This window comes from Achroia grisella, unplaced genomic scaffold (assembly GCF_030625045.1).
Source record: "Achroia grisella isolate CSIRO2021 unplaced genomic scaffold, CSIRO_AGI_Agris_v1 utg152, whole genome shotgun sequence".
In the NCBI taxonomy this organism is placed as follows: Eukaryota; Metazoa; Arthropoda; class Insecta; order Lepidoptera; family Pyralidae; genus Achroia; species Achroia grisella.
The window spans coordinates 507,409-523,363 of NW_026712648.1; the positions used below are offsets into that span (position 1 = coordinate 507,409).

The 15,955-nt window shown below is 30.6% G+C and overlaps 2 protein-coding genes across 3 annotated transcripts; one reads left to right on the forward strand and one right to left on the reverse strand.

The window, feature by feature from the left end:
- Positions 1-25: 25 nt before the first annotated feature.
- Positions 26-6,726, reverse strand: LOC131840882 (interaptin). Its single transcript, XM_059189071.1, has 6 exons — positions 5,708-6,726; positions 4,699-4,916; positions 4,181-4,325; positions 3,457-3,721; positions 3,103-3,308; positions 26-2,827 (listed from the first exon to the last, which is right to left on the reverse strand). Exons 1-6 carry the CDS (start codon positions 6,353-6,355, stop codon positions 1,094-1,096), a joined length of 3,216 nt encoding a protein of 1,071 aa, XP_059045054.1. The 5' UTR covers positions 6,356-6,726; the 3' UTR covers positions 26-1,093.
- Positions 6,727-8,323: 1,597 nt separating this feature from the next.
- Positions 8,324-15,955, forward strand: LOC131840944 (uncharacterized). 2 transcript variants are annotated; one of them, XM_059189159.1, is made up of 5 exons: positions 8,324-8,739; positions 9,881-10,056; positions 10,551-10,725; positions 10,801-10,884; positions 10,963-15,955. In XM_059189159.1, the coding sequence occupies exons 1-5, from the start codon at positions 8,707-8,709 to the stop codon at positions 13,246-13,248; spliced, it is 2,754 nt and encodes a 917-aa protein (XP_059045142.1). In that variant the 5' UTR covers positions 8,324-8,706; the 3' UTR covers positions 13,249-15,955. The 2 variants fall into 2 exon arrangements, with proteins under 2 accessions (XP_059045142.1, XP_059045143.1); XM_059189160.1 differs by lacking the exon at positions 8,324-8,739 and having other exon boundaries at positions 9,945-9,980.

Sequence of the window (15,955 nt, forward strand, 5' to 3'; positions counted from 1 at the left end):
TGGCGTTATGGGTTCTATATTGATGTTATTCTCTAAAATTTTCTACCAGTGACATGTCTGAAAATTATAAAAATTTCTTAGTCAAAGCTGATGGGCGCTTATATTAGACGCTAACTACCTGTTTAATTTTACGAAGTGTTCATAGATAAATATTTAGTCTATAAGCCTGGAACATACTTAATAAACATTTGTATTTCACGGTATCTAATTATTACGATAAAAATATTTTAACATAAAACGTAATTACACTCAATTGTAAATTGCACATGCATATAAAATTTGTACCTATTGATGTTAACGAATTATTTATGTATCTCTAGAGATATATTATTTACCATTTAAACAAAACGTCAATTGATTTTAAGAATTAGGAATATTTACAAATCCACCGATCTTTACATATCTATCTATAAATTGTAATACTAATTACCGTGTCTATGTCTACTTTATTTTTATTAACATACTTTCCGGAGGGGATTACTTGCTAGTTAACATGTTAGCTCGACTTATGGAGCTAATCCTACTCGGAAACCATTCCTGGCTAATTGACTTGATTTCATTCTCATCTTATCATCCTCCACTGGTGCTCTAGCAGCGTACACTATTAGCGCAGCCGTGAGCACCATTCCATCATTAGAAAAAAACATAGTTCTGGATTAGTATAAAATTTACTTTTAAGTAATTGAATTATTTGATTATTATTCTTTTAGATAGATAGGATACTGCAAGTTAAGAAAATCATTGTACTTAATTATAATCAGCATTGAAACGTGTAATTCAAATTTCTTTTCCAAATGTAGTAATTTATGTATTGCTATCTAGTGAATATTAAATTAAGTGATAGGTATTAAATTAAAGCCGTAATTTTTCTTTGAATTTTGGCAATATTGATGTACCTGATTATAATTTTATTATAATTAATTCTTAATTATGTTTTTTTATTCATAGCTGAATTTCTAATACATTTATTGTGAGACGAAAATGTAGTTTTTATTATTTCTAAATTATTACATGCGAATCAATTAAACATACATTAATTATGCTTATAAAATATGTATATGAAATAAGAATTTATAACACGAGTCATATTAATTTAATCATCAGAGTCGTTTCCATCCATCGGAGTTTTGTCATCATTCTCTTCAGAAGGCGTGCCAGCGCGCGAATTTTCAGAACCATATATATTATGTAGTTCCTCTAATTTGTAATGTATTTTTACACCTTTTGTAGTTGTTTTGTTTACCTTATTGACAAGAGATTTTGTTTGTTCTTCCAATCTTTTTAAACGTATGTCACGTGCGGCAAATCTTGCTTCGTGATCGATCTCACTGGATGTTGACGGCTGATTATTATCGTTAGTTGCTATTGGGATATGTTCTTTTGGTTCTGAATCGTTATCTTCCTGTGTAGGCTGAACTGTCACAATGGATCCAGAGCTATTTAATACATCAAGATTTTCTTTATTAGTATCAGTGTCTAGAATCTCGACGCAACCAGATATTGGATTTTGAACTTTTTCATCTTTATCTCCGAGACTTTTATCTTGTTCCTCATTAACTTCCATAAATGATTTCAAATCTGCTTCAGATGTTTCTGGTATTTCGTATAAGGAACATGATGAATTTGATGTGGAATCCGAAGTACCATTAGTGAAATTATTTGATATTGTGTATTCAGTTACTTTATTGTCTTGATTAGGAATATTAACATCTACCAATTTTGTTTCAATGTGAGTATTCTGATTTTCTGAACATATTTCATTAATGTGTAGATCTGTTTGTAAATCTGTACCGTCATTATTTATATCAGAGTCAGTTACCGCGTCAACATTACTAATACTTGATGAAGGTCGATTAACAAGTTGACTCAACGTGCTGTTTATTTGTTCGCTGAATTTAGTAAGGTTATGTGTTTTCTTTAGTAGGATTTCACTATTTTTTTCTAAATTTTCAAGTCTTTCATCTTTTTTAGCAAGTCTTTCATTTTGTAATTTGATGTTTTTCAATATTTGTTTAGGATCAATCATTGGTGGCTCGGTGGATGACCCGATTTCTGTAGATCGTCCAATGTTTTCTTCAATATTTCCATCAGTACTATTTGAAGCAGCATCTGCAGTTGTAACTTTAATAGTTGTTACTTCAATAGACGAATCGTTTGTAATATCACCTATTTCATCTTCAGTCTCCTCACTGCTTTTAACACTTTTAAGAAGATCTTCATTGTGACTGTCATCTTGATTATCCAAAGGTAAATCAGCAACATCAAGCATATCACTAGCTGGATCCTCTCTTTCAGCAACTGGATTAAAGTCCGTACTGGAATCTAAAACTGTTTCAAAAGATTTCATATTTTTTTTACACCTTAATCGCGATTCTGTTACATATTCACTTTCATCATTGGACCCAGAGGAGTCATCTGAAGGTCTTTCATCGCTATAACCACTTTCGGCAGAGTTGTTAAGTGAAGGCGATCCAGATTTCGTTTTTCTACTAGAAAACTCTGCTCTTAATGTTCTCCAGTCTCTTTCTGATTGAGAATTTTTTTCACGAGCCTGAATCCATTTTTCTCGACAATATTCTAGCTCTTCTTTTAGTTCATTTAGGAGTTTTCTTTTTTGTTGTAATTCGTATTTCAATATTTTCTCATGTGTATGCAATTGATGATGGTGTCGGCGTAGTCTTCCAACAACATGCCAAGTTTTACTCAGTTCAGCAGTGACAAGGCAAAGTCTACGTTCTTGTTCTTCTAGACGGGTTTCTAAATGACCATTAAGTTGTTTCATTCTGTTAACTTCTTTGATGAGTCCAAGCTTTTCAACAATTAAATCCTGGAAATAGAAGAAGCAAATTTAAGATTACTTGTATTTTAATTTGCATTTAAATTTGTGTGTATTTTGACTCGCATTGGGTAGCGTAAATTTTTACATATTCTGAGAAAAAATTTGGCTTTTAACCAAAATATGCTAGTAATGTGATTGTATTTAAAAAAGTTCTTGCGGTGTCTTTGTTTTCCTGATTTCCAAAAATGAATCATGACACAAAAAATCTGTATACGTTGTATGGATTCTGTATCTGTGTATGGATTGTAGGTGCAATGACTTACTTTTAATCTAATATAAGTTTGGCTAACACTTGGCACTAGTACAGGCCCCGATTTGGTTTCTACCGATTTATAGCATGTCGTGACCTTTTCTGGCAGGTTTGCATCAGTAACGTTTTGGTGACTCAAGAGCTCCATTAACACTCTCCATACTTTTGGAAGATTTTGAACAATTTCCTCCGGTGTTGTATTCGATGCATTTAAACACTCTATAAGAAAAAACATGTATATAAATTATGGTTTCTGTATTATGTTATGACTGACTGTGGATGATTATAAGGGTACAATAAGGAATATTAAATTATTTATATAAATACTGAGTTGAGGAAAGAGCAGATAATAAAATTAAATAACTACCTGTAACTTCGGTAGATATATCTGTTGATTCGGTAGATATATCTGTTGATTTATCGGTTTCTAATTCTTCATTGATTATGCTTTCTTCACCGTCATCTACTTGACTTATAAGTTCCAGAAGAAGTTTAGGTAAAGCTGTAGATGCTTCTGATCCATTTTCTTTTTCGGCCATGTGAGTTAATATTCCATGATTTTCTTCCAGACGATGAACTAATTTGTCCAAATCATATTTTGTTTTATACCCAAGTAGTACTTGGGAAAATAACTGAAATTAGGACATCCTTAGAAAATATGTTTCGCAAAAAAATTTTCATCGTGAACTTATTACCGAAGTTTAGTACAGGTATGTAATATGTTATCTGTGTTTGTAGTAAGACAATAAAATCTTAAAACTCGTTGTATATACATAATGTATTTATTACTGTATTGACTGTCACAAAATAAAAAAAAAACTGTATTTTTAATTTACTTCGGTTTTTGTAGCATGGTAGAAGTAAAGATTAAAAATTCTTCGGTATCTGGAGTTCATTTTGTCAAGTAACTAAAAATATTTTGTTTGTATCTTAAAATTTTTAGTTACTGGGAAAAATTAGTAGTGTGTTTATTTAATTAACAATTACATGGATAATTAATATATGTATATTGTAATTATTATATGCGTGTGTAATTATTGGTATTTCTGGTACCAATAAGCACTTATTGCCTTCTTAAGTTAGCCACTTACTTTATTAACTACAGACATTTCAGACTTTAGTCCACGTGTTTCATCTTGAAAAGTGGACAATTGAGTGTTTTTGTTGTCGATTTTTTCATGCAACGTATCTACTGTTGCTTCTAGTTCTTCCACTTTATCAGAAAGATTTTTACACCTGTAAATAATTTAAAGTTCAAAAATTTTATTGTGACAAAAGAGTGTCATCGTCTAGTGGTTTACTACCCTGAACTACGCGCGAGAAGAGGTGAGTTCAACAAAAAAACTTGTTGTGTAAATTTATATTTACATTTACTCTTAAGTGAAGGAACACCGATAATAAACCAAAAATTAATGCGAAAAACGGTGCAAGGGTCTCCTCCTGTCACGTCGGATTGAAAATATACCGACCGAAATGGAGGCATATTAAGTGTTGCGTTCACTACAACATCGACAGATAACAATGCCTCTGATGTCCATTTGTGATATCAGTCTTGACGGTTTAGTACATTTTGTTTAGAATAAACAATAACTAGTTTAATTAATCATACTTATTGACTTCAGCTTGATGAAGTAATTTCTGCTCTTCAAGTTCGCGAACTAAGCCCAGTCTTGTAACTTCGGATAATCGAGCACGCTCTTCATATAAGCTGCGTAAAGTTCGAATATTTTGCAATTGGCGTTCATATTCTTGTCTCAGATCGGTGGATAACATATTTGTCTCTCTATCGGCTAGTGATCGTTCTATTTCATTTAGCTTAGATTTTAACTAGAAGAACAAAAAATCTATTAAGTTTGTCTCTTTTTATTGCCTATAGAAATTAACTTAACTACTGCTACTAAATTACTAAAGCACCAACCGTCACCCTTAAATAATTGCCAGTGTGAGTACCTCAGTCTGACTTATTTCAGCCATGAAGCAGTGATTTATAAAATGTGTTTCGATTAAATGGTTAGAAGCAGTGATACCTATTACAGGATAAGAAGGATGATATCTTAGTGCTACGGAATCGCAAAGCATTATTGGTATCAAGGACATCATATGACAATGTACGTAAATCTACTTCTGTATTTATATAAGTACATCAATTATTACGACGGTTACCATTTATCATCTACCGACCGGTCGACGGACAGCTTTTATGCCATTTCAATTACATAAAAAAATAAACGTCATAGGTTATGCTTACTATCCTCGTAATGACTTTAATGAAAGTTGCTGGACCTTATAAGATGGTGAAGTGATGGTATCTAAACTTCTGTGATATACATAGAAATGGCATCATAATTACACGAGTTGTGCACTTGATAAAACATTAATCGAGCTAGAGTGAGGTTGTACCTAACTTGGCATATTGTCAAAATCCGGTGCCAATAAAATAAATGTTCATGCCGACGGGGTTATAACTACGTCATTTCAGCATCAGCGGTCTCTGACCGGCATGGCACATGTAATTACATTTCAAGTAATTATTGTAATATTAAAATTCAAATTTGAATTTGACTGTAATGTAAATATTAAACAAATAAATAATAAAAAATATATATAATTATAGGTACCTCATTTAACTGTTGTTCACGAAGATTTATCATTGTTTTGCTCACTGTTACCACTTCTTTTAACGCATTAATATGTTTAATTGATTCTGTGTTTTGTGCATTTAAATCCGCAATATCCGAAAAAGCAGATTGCAGTGCATTGTTGGATTCGGCTAAATTTTTTCTTAAATTATTATTATTGGACTTCAATTTTTCAAATTCATCCTTCATTTGGAGTATTGTGTTTGTTAATTCAGAATTTTCTTGAATGTCTTGAAGTTCTTCAGGAATTTCAATACTATTTTTACTCAATATTTCACGCAGTTGTTTATTGCTCTCATATAACTGTAGTTTAGATTTTCTTTCTTTTTCTAAACTTTTTTCTAATTCTTCTTTCTCAGTTCTGTGTCGAGTTAGAATTTGTTTTCTTATTTCCCTCTTTATATCAAGTTGTTTGTGGAATGCAATCATTTCTTCTTCTTTAGCTTTTGCGCGAGCTTCCTTATCATCAATTAATTGATTATCATCAAAAGTATCATAGAATTCTTCAACTTCTTCATTTTTTTCTGTTTTGTTAATATCACATGCAATGTCCATTGTTGATTTGTCACTTAGAACGCCTTTAGTTGCACGTTCCCTTGCCGAAGCACTACTGAGTACATTTCCCATTTTGGAATACTTTTATAAACAAGACGCACTTTCATCCGGTTGAATTCAGATCAGGGTGCGCGATTTTAAAATAGGTAACGAGTAATACGTTTTAATAAGACAAAGAACTGTTGACTGTTGGATTAGCACGCGTATACTGTAAGGCAGACGTTTCCCAAAATAGTTTCACCGTCAGCTACGTAGATGCCACAGCCACCGTCGTGCTATCGCAAGTACATGTGTTCAATATTACCCGCCAACGCTGACCAGCGGACTTCGACGAATCTCTGCCGATATTTTATTTTTACTCAGGTTATTTCCGACAGGACTAGACTTTGTGTGTGCATTATTGTATTAAATAGCGAAAGTGACCTTCGCCTATGTAAAATAGACTAGTGTAGAATTAGTTACCTCTAAACTATTAATAATGCGTAATTTTACTTTTTGGTGGGGTACCTTTTCAGGAATTAACTGCAGAACGAATATTAACGAAATTTGAGGTGAAGATAGACTGTATTATGAGAACTGGACTCACATACTAGATAGAGATGATTACGATTTAACTATTGGAGTCGTGTTACAGTCCAGCATTTTAATAGTTCTATAGAATTTATATATTAGATAGTTTATAGAACGGTCACATTAGATTATGGACTAAATTATTTACTCATTAAAAATGGAGAAAATAATAGATGTTTATATATATATATATATATATATATATAAACATCTATATCATTCATATCATTCATATATTCTATTTCTATTTATTAGTGTTTGAACATTAGGTAAGGTCAGTGGTGGGAAAGGACTAACCATTTTCCATTCTTAATATATATATATATACTGTTAGGAGTAATCGGTATCTTTTATCTCATAAAATGCGGAATAAATGAAGAAAAGGAGTCGTATTGAGAACCACCTTCTATTTAATGTTGGTAGGTTGGTTGGTTGCCATCTAGCGACTGTTATATAGCACTACTAGATAATATAGAAAGCAGCGTATCATTCTGTGTTAGCGGTAGTTGTCTGTAGCCTGTTATACTAAAAGTTCTGGACTCACAAACTAGATAGAGATGATTACGATTTAACTATTGGAGTCATGTTACAGTCTAGAATATAAAGTAGTTCTATAGAATTTATATATTAGATAGTTTATGGAACGGTCAAATTAGATTATGGACTAAATAATTTACTCATTAATAATGATATCTTAGTACTTCAGAATGGCAATGCAAAATTGAGCAAGGTGTACTAGAGTTTGTGGTGTTATGTGCGTATATAGGCGTCAATTACTTTTCCATTCCAATTACTGAGCTTATAAAATGAAAATAATAGATGTTTATATATATATTATATTATTTTCATATATATACATTATATATATATATATATATATATATATATATATATATAAAGCAGTAGTTTTTTAAAAATACATAACTGTATCACAGATAATATAATTACATACCTGTATCAAAAAACTAATTAGACCAACACGATGCACAACGAAAATGTATTGTCACGGAATTTATTAAAAATATTGTAAAAAGTATGTAATTCATTACTTGAATTATACTACTTCTAATTATATTTGTATCACATCCTCATAGTTGATTAAGTCTAGATGTTTATTTACATTATAATGAAATGGCTTCCTTTACCTCTGATTATTTTTTCATAGCCATTTTTAAGCCTTCGTTTAGATCTGCATTAAACAGATTCTAAATAAGCAATAGAGGAAGTAGTTGTTGGACATAAAACTCCTTTGTTAGATTGACATATATTATTTGTACCTATATAAAAAGAGAAAACATATTAATAAAAAGACGACTGCGAATAAAATGGTGTTTCTTTATTTGCCCTCTGCATAAATAAAATCCCAATAGTAGTTGTATAACTTATTTATGTTAATGTCAGTAAAAATTGAGTGTTGCCGATTGAATGACAGTATGGGTATATTTCCTTTTGCCTTTCCTGAAGGATAAACAGAACCAAAAAAAAAGCAACGCCTGACATTACTCCACAATTCACAAGTTAAGTCAGTTTTGAGTCAGTCTATCATTTATATTACTAAGTAATAAAAATTTTCAGCTTTTCATCTTTTCAGGGAAAACCCTAATTACGTATACTTAAATCTAAATTCTAAATGCATTTTAATTCGTATAACCAATAGCGATATATTAACAATTAATCAATTTGGCTGTCTCTGTTATAAGTAAATATATCAAGTTGTGTGTAAAATTGTTTTATATTAATTAATTTTTATATAACGTGGCTTTTTAATGAATAATAGTTATTGCACTGTTTGTGTCACGTCGCACAATTTAAACTTAATCGTGCTATAATGTAAAATAGTCGTTTGTTGAGTGATGGATGATAGCAGTAAAAACTCCCCTTGTAAGGTAAAAATTATTTTCAAATTACTTCCAAATATAAACCTTCACATTTCATTAGTTTTATTTGGATGTTAATGATTACAATAGTCTTTTCCTTAATAGTTTTTATATACGTAAAAATATATAGCTGTGTGAATAAATTATATTGTAGCAGTAAACAAATTTAATGTTTTTTTTAATCTGTAGACATAGGTTCCTTGATTAACTATTAATAATAGTAACTTATTATCTCTTAGACATTTATCTTTTCCATTGCACTGTGCTTTTCTGTTATTATTTGCTAACATGTAGTTTCAGAGAAATACACTACAAGACAATAGTTTCACATATTAAATCTGTTTGTTTACAAGATTAAAAAGTTATATGTGTAGATTGGAATGTGTTTCATATTATCCAAAATCTTTAATTACACCCATTTTCAAATGATTAGTTGATATTACATTTGCAAATTATAATTGAATTCTAATGCCTGAACCTGCACTTAAATAGCTGAATTAAAGCGAGCATGAAGTGTCCTCTCTTAATTTATTCTTCCAATGATATATTTAGTTAATAATCTTTGCATGTCTGTACGAAGTGTAAATTAAAAAAAAAAAAAGTAGAATTAAAATTATTAATTCCTTATGTAATATTATGGAATGACTAGGAATATTAATACATATCCATATTTTTAATAATAGATTATGTTCTTATATAATTATATACTTATATATTTTTCCTAATCATTGTCTTAATTGGAAATAGATTTTTATAAAAACATGCTAATTAGAGAAAATCAACAAGTTATATATACAAGGTCGCATGTTGTTAAGATCAAATATTCTTAAAAAAGAAGATTTATTATCAAATAATATGTAACTTGGTATTCTGATTGTACCGATGTATCCATTAATATCTCCCGTTTTTTTAAAACAAAGTATATAAAAGTGTTTGATGTTCAATAAATAGGCATAATAACTAATTGTATTTTGATGATTAAATAATTAATCTTTATGTTTGATTGTAACAACTTATTAGATATTTGTTTATTCTTAATCAACATTATACTTTATATAACACATAACAAAACACTATGTGAAACTATTCAACATGTCCCTATATACACATTTGCTTGTTTGTTTTTGTTTTGATGTTGCACATTTGGTAGGCTTGCAATGAGGATGCTGAGGGTCTGCAGCTGCATGCCGAAGTGGAGCATTTGCGGCAACACCTTGGAGAGAGAGACGCACACATTGTAGCCATAGAGAGTGAGTTCATCAAATGCACAGCTAGAGCAAATGATTTAGAGGAACAACTTGATACTTGGAGAGAGAAATATGAGAGGTGCGGCTTTTATCAATATTAATTAGGAAAATTTTTTATTTATATAGCTCTCAATCAGCTCAATAAAAAGGCATATGAAACAACCAGAAACAAGTATTGTGAGAGTTATTATCTATATTGATTTGATAAACTCTACTTGTTACTGTCATGAGAATTATGATATAGAAAGTATTTACTTTATTTTGAATATTGTACTAAATTTAATAGAAGACAACTTCATAGTATGTCCCTTTGATATTTTTGATTTTCATTACTATATTACAGACTAATCTATACAAAGAAATAAATTTGAAGTAGGTTTTTGTTATTTTAAATTAACATTTTTTCACTAAATGCATATGAAAGTATATACTGTACATTACATTAAAAAGGTTACTTAAAAAATTGCCTGTCTATCTTTTTGTGCCATTTTTAGTCTCTGTCGAGATAGAGATCTGGGATATTTTGATATTAGTTTATATTATGGACTTAATATTGTTTTCTTGTAATTATAGATTGTATGACTCTCACAAGCGTGTACAAAAGTTAAATCAAGTATTAGAAGACAAGTTACTTCAAATGGTGGATAAAATGAAGGGAGAAAAGAGTCAGTTGACTAAAGATATTGCCACTTTATCAGTAAGGCTTGCAGAGTCAAAGCATAACTACAGCATGCTGCAAAAAGAGAATGTATGTATCTGTATGTTAAAATTTATGTTAAAATTATATGAGTACATTAAATAATAAATCCATTATTACTTTCAGGAGCGTTATAAAAATGACATGAATTTAGCAATCCAGTTGCTACAATGTAAACCTGATAACTTTGTATCTCAAAAATTAGATAGCGTAAGTAAAACATGTTGATTCAAATGCACTTGTAGACTCTTGTATACAAGATTCTTGATCAATTTGTTTTCTTTACAGCTTCCTGTTGATACACAGGCACGAGTTTCACAATATGTAATGTCGAAAACATCCAAGCCATCTAGTTCTACTCAGTCTAAAACTGGCAATGAAAATGATGCATTTGACACAAGTGAGTATGAATTCAATATTTCGGCATCCCTCATGTCCAAAATACTTGAAGACAGCATTCAAGATACTGTCACCAAACATTGTGACACCTGTACATGTTCTAAATCGCAAAGTAAACCTTTCTGTTATAATGACAGTTCTTATTCTATAGCCACACAAACTTTATTAACTGGAGAAGTGAAGAATTCGCTTTGTTTGAACTGTAATTCAGAAATAAAGTCTCTACATTCCAATTTAAGCATTAGAAGTATCTCACCACATGGTATTAAGCTTGTTGAGGATAACATATTAAACCATGATATTGCCAGTCCTCTATACACAATACCACAACCTGTTTCTGAAATAATCAATGATAGTTTTCAAAATGTTGTGGGTAAAAGAAATCTTAATTTTGTAATTAATGAAAGTAACCATATAGATGTTACACAGAATAAAGATGATCAAAATATTTTACAAAAAAATATCAGCACAAATATGGAACCAGAAGTACATCATAAGCTCTGTGATCGCACAAAAACTTCTATTTCTAGCAAAAAAAGTAGTAGTCATAGTGTAAGAAATGATGACTCGCTTATTAAAGATACTTTAAATGGAAAAGATCTTCATATCAAAAATAGATCTGGAGATAGTACTAGTCTCAGAAAGAACTCTCAAAGTTCTATGGGAGGAATGAGTAGGACTTCATCTATAGCTAAATCGACAGTAAGTACGCATAAGTCCAATACTCAAGTGGGACCTGGACCAAGATTTTGTCATTTACGTATGCAAGCTGGTTCTAAGAATATATTGCTTGACAATGCTGAACCTGATGTACCACCTGTTTTGTATAGGCGACAGAGTAAATGCAATGAAACTTCAATATTCAAAGATTTGAATGATGATTTAGAAAATTTTATCAACTTAGATAAAACCAATGATAACATCAGAAATGATATAAAAACTGATAACATTGTTGTAGAAAGTACACTTATTGATGTCCATGTTGATAGCAATAATAGAGATTCCGGAATCATTGCCAAAGGCACATCAATAAACCCCGTGTTATTAAATGTTTCTTCATCACCATTGCAACCCTTAAAAACCCATAATTTCTCCAATGGTTCCGAACATAATAACAATAATAATTCCCTAAGTATTGGTAGCCAACAAAATACTTCTGGAATCGATAAGTTATTAAGTGATTTTAATCCCGATAGTTGTAATATTTTAAATACACAAACAAATGAGGACACCAAAAAACATGAAGTTGTTACTCCTGTTGATAATCACAATGTTAAAATGTTCAACTTCGATCGGTATGAACAAAAAAAGTTAGCTAATCAATATAATAGACCTTTGAGAAAAATTGACATGTCACAACTACATTCTATCGAAAATACTAAAATATCAAAAGATTTTCCACCGCAAAATTTCTCGAAAATAGATAAAAAGGCTGGATCTGCTGTAAAACTGACGCTCCCCGCAGTTGTTAATGTTTACCCTAATTTAACACAGACACACTTGAAAGTAAATGAAAATAAAAGAGTATTTACAAATGAACAAAGCACAAGTTCTCTTTCAAGTGACGACAGTGCCGCATTACTACAAAAGCAACAATTACTTAGGGTTGCGGAGTGGGTGGAAAAAAATTTAGAACAACAAAATAGCTACAATGACCCATTAGAGGACGAAGTTAGTTTCAATAATCGAGCCATGAGGCGCGATAGCAGACTTGGTCGACTTACAGAGACCCTAAATGAATTGGCTCTTAATATGCCACATCCTGTAAGTAAATATTCAAAATCTTATGCCAAAGAAGATCGCAATTTGTGGGTCCATGATAAAGTCGCACAAAATGAAGAAAAGCCTGGAGTATATAATTTGTCTAATACAAAAATTGCAAGCAACGTGGTTAAGGAAACAATATTCCCAGTGGAATATGATGAAGCAACAGTCACCGAAGTGAATAATGAGACTACAAAAAATTGCGTTATAAATAATCTTGAAGAGTTTGATGTAGGGAAAGAGATAAGGGCGGCATTTAAATCCAATACCGGCAAAGAAATTACTCCTGATGATTTGGCAAGAATGGAGTATAATGTGAAGAAATTTTTGTTGAGTGGACCTCACTGGGTTAATCCAGAATCTGCTGGGAGAAGCCGACGCACTAGTAGCAAAACTGAGACTGATGTATAATTCCACTGTAGGTTGAAGATAGTTTTAACTTTCTATGTTTCGTGTGTTCCATGGATTTAATGTTACTTAGGTAGCGGCATGGCAGTCTCTTTTTTCATTTTGTTGTATAGAATAGGGAATAAATATTTTATAGAATTAGTGAACGCGCTACTCGGCAGCCATATTGTATCTAGCAAATGTCGCATGAATTTATAAATTGTATGAAATATATTTGGCGATAGCTATATGTTTATGTGCTAGTATACATTTCACTTAATTCTGTGTTTTCTCCGAATTATTTCTTACACTAGTCATTATATATATCTACAATTGTAATATACAGTTTGGATAAGAATTTTCCGTATATCATGTATAACTTCCAATAAAATTCTGTACTTATAATAAAAATACAAAAACTAATTTTGTGATATTGATATTGTCGCTATTAATATGAAAGCCTACAAATTTGTTTTAGCTTTCAAATGTATATGTAGTTCTGCATTAGTTATCTCAGGAAGAATTTCAAGAGTATTTAAATTTGTTAAAATCAAGGCTGTCATAGTCTAGGATAACGTAGCATAAAAGCACTAAATGTTAAGTGAGTGGAGTTAAATATTTACAAGGTTCTACACAAACAGAATCAGAGCATATTGGAATGCAACATGAAAATATTTTTGGTAATAAAATTCAAAACTAATAACAAGGAGCATATTCATCGAATTTGGTTAATTTATAATTTGAATAGGAATATTTAGTAATATAATGAAGTATAAAAGTGCCGAGTTTATAGGAGATTATATATAAGGCTTGCCTCATATTCATATTCATGAAATTAAAATGCTTCTCAGTATGTGATAAAAATTAAGATTCGTCGCTTTGACTTGTTCAAATGTTTTATTATTAGACACTGATGAATGAAAAAGTTTAAGGCTACCAAAGAAAAGAAAGTATTTATTTTTAACCTCAATGGTATCGAAATATAGATACTTTTAGTAATAATATATATTTTTACATAACATTTATTTTCACAATGAACAAAGAAATTTAGATGTTAATAGTATATTATTACTTTTTTAGTATATTTAGATTACAATTTTGGCCTTAAAACTTTTTCATTCACGTCACAGTACCTACCTAATATAGGTATATATTTAGCTGTATACTACATAACTATATAAAAATACTATAACTGTACTTCTCTGGTCTGACAACATCCTAATTTTTAATTATATTTTTTTTAAATGTATTTTAATGTATTACATACAAGTAAGAAATGACATGATTTTTTCACTTTCATTGGAAAAATCTGTTTATTTAACCTACTGCTTTTTTTTTATTTTATAATGTTAATATATGTAATGATTACATATTTGTCTCTGTTAATGCTTTATTTTTCTCAACAATAAGCTAGCGTCCTTTAGGCGTTGTCATGCCAGAAAATTACAAGTATTAAAGAAATCATAGTCCAAATGTATGCCGTCGACGTAATGTATAGTATATTGACAAATTATAAAAATATTTAATAATATTATCTATTGTACTTCATAACACAAAGTATCATGCCTCCGCTTACACGTGTACAACTATTTATATAAAAGTATCTTATATTAAATGGACGTTTTTGTGCATATTTTCCTAATTATGTAATTGGATGGAATATATTTTTGAAATATTAGTTACGAGCGAGTATACTGTAGCTAGGTTAATGAGAGTATATTAGATTGTAGTAAGCAGTGCCCGCCAATATCTAGTGTTGTAAATTTATAAATTTTGTTACTGCTATAAAAACCCCTAGAGAAATAGAACCCCGGATTCTTCAAGTCTATAGTGAATAGATTTCTTCTGGGTAAGCGCGCTACATCTAGTCTTGCCATCGGGTGCGGTAAGAACAAGAGCAAACCCATTTATAACAAAAGAAAAAGTTGTAGAAATGCTTAATGTTGAAGAATATCGTTATATTGAGATGTAGCGATGTAAAACGTATTTAATGAGAGGCCCTTGTATTCAAGAATTGCATGGATACGATCCGCAGGTTAATCTTATCTCAGTATCAAGTTAAATCCAATCACTTTATTACGGTTCTTTTGAAATTCTTGTTTTCAAATTTTATTTTATTTGCTACGCTATTTCATATGTAATGTACTTGTGTTAGTGTACTTTTTGTAATGGATTATAAAGGAATGGTGCATCCGCTGTCGCTAATGGTTTACGCTGGCGGGGCACATATGGAGGATGATAAGATGAGCATGAGGTCAGATCAATTAGCCCGTTGTGGTAAATTCCCCAAGAATTTGTCATGATTGTTTCCAAGGCGAATTGCGTGGAGGTCAATCAATAATAATAATAAATAAGAATCCCTTTTCCTCCATGTTAAAGTTCTGTACAAAGTATGTACCATTGTACTTTAAGGTGTGTGTGTATACGTCTCTTTAGGAATAAAAATGACACAATTCTTATGCTTAAGGGCCTCTAGACGAAGTAGTCTAGTACCATGCTAAAAATTGTTTACCAACTTCCAAAAAATAAGACATCAAAGACACGTAGCATTCAATTCTATTTAAAATAGTAAATTATGGTTTATTTGAAAGCAAGTACTTTTTATATTAGTCCCATAAAAATTTTACTAAAAAGGGTTTAGCGGTTTGGATATTAAATCAAAATTATTGGGGAAATGTCATTCAATGATGACAGTCACTTAAATAATGCTAATAAAATACCTATATCATTA

What these genes read in the sequence shown, in the direction of transcription:
- LOC131840882 (XM_059189071.1), bottom strand. Translation starts at nt 6,355, where the DNA reads ATGGGAAATGTACTCAGTAGTGCTTCGGCAAGGGAACGTGCAACTAAA. An exon ending in GTGAACAACAGTTAAATGAG is followed by an intron (nt 4,917 to 5,707) that starts GTACCTATAATT and finishes TTGTTCTTCTAG; the next exon opens with TTAAAATCTAAGCTAAATGA. An exon ending in AAACTTATATTAGATTAAAA is followed by an intron (nt 2,828 to 3,102) that starts GTAAGTCATTGC and finishes TTCTATTTCCAG; the next exon opens with GATTTAATTGTTGAAAAGCT.
- LOC131840944 (XM_059189159.1), top strand. Translation starts at nt 8,707, where the DNA reads ATGGATGATAGCAGTAAAAACTCCCCTTGTAAG. An exon ending in GTAAAAACTCCCCTTGTAAG is followed by an intron (nt 8,740 to 9,880) that starts GTAAAAATTATT and finishes CACATTTGGTAG; the next exon opens with GCTTGCAATGAGGATGCTGA. An exon ending in TATCTCAAAAATTAGATAGC is followed by an intron (nt 10,885 to 10,962) that starts GTAAGTAAAACA and finishes TTTTCTTTACAG; the next exon opens with CTTCCTGTTGATACACAGGC.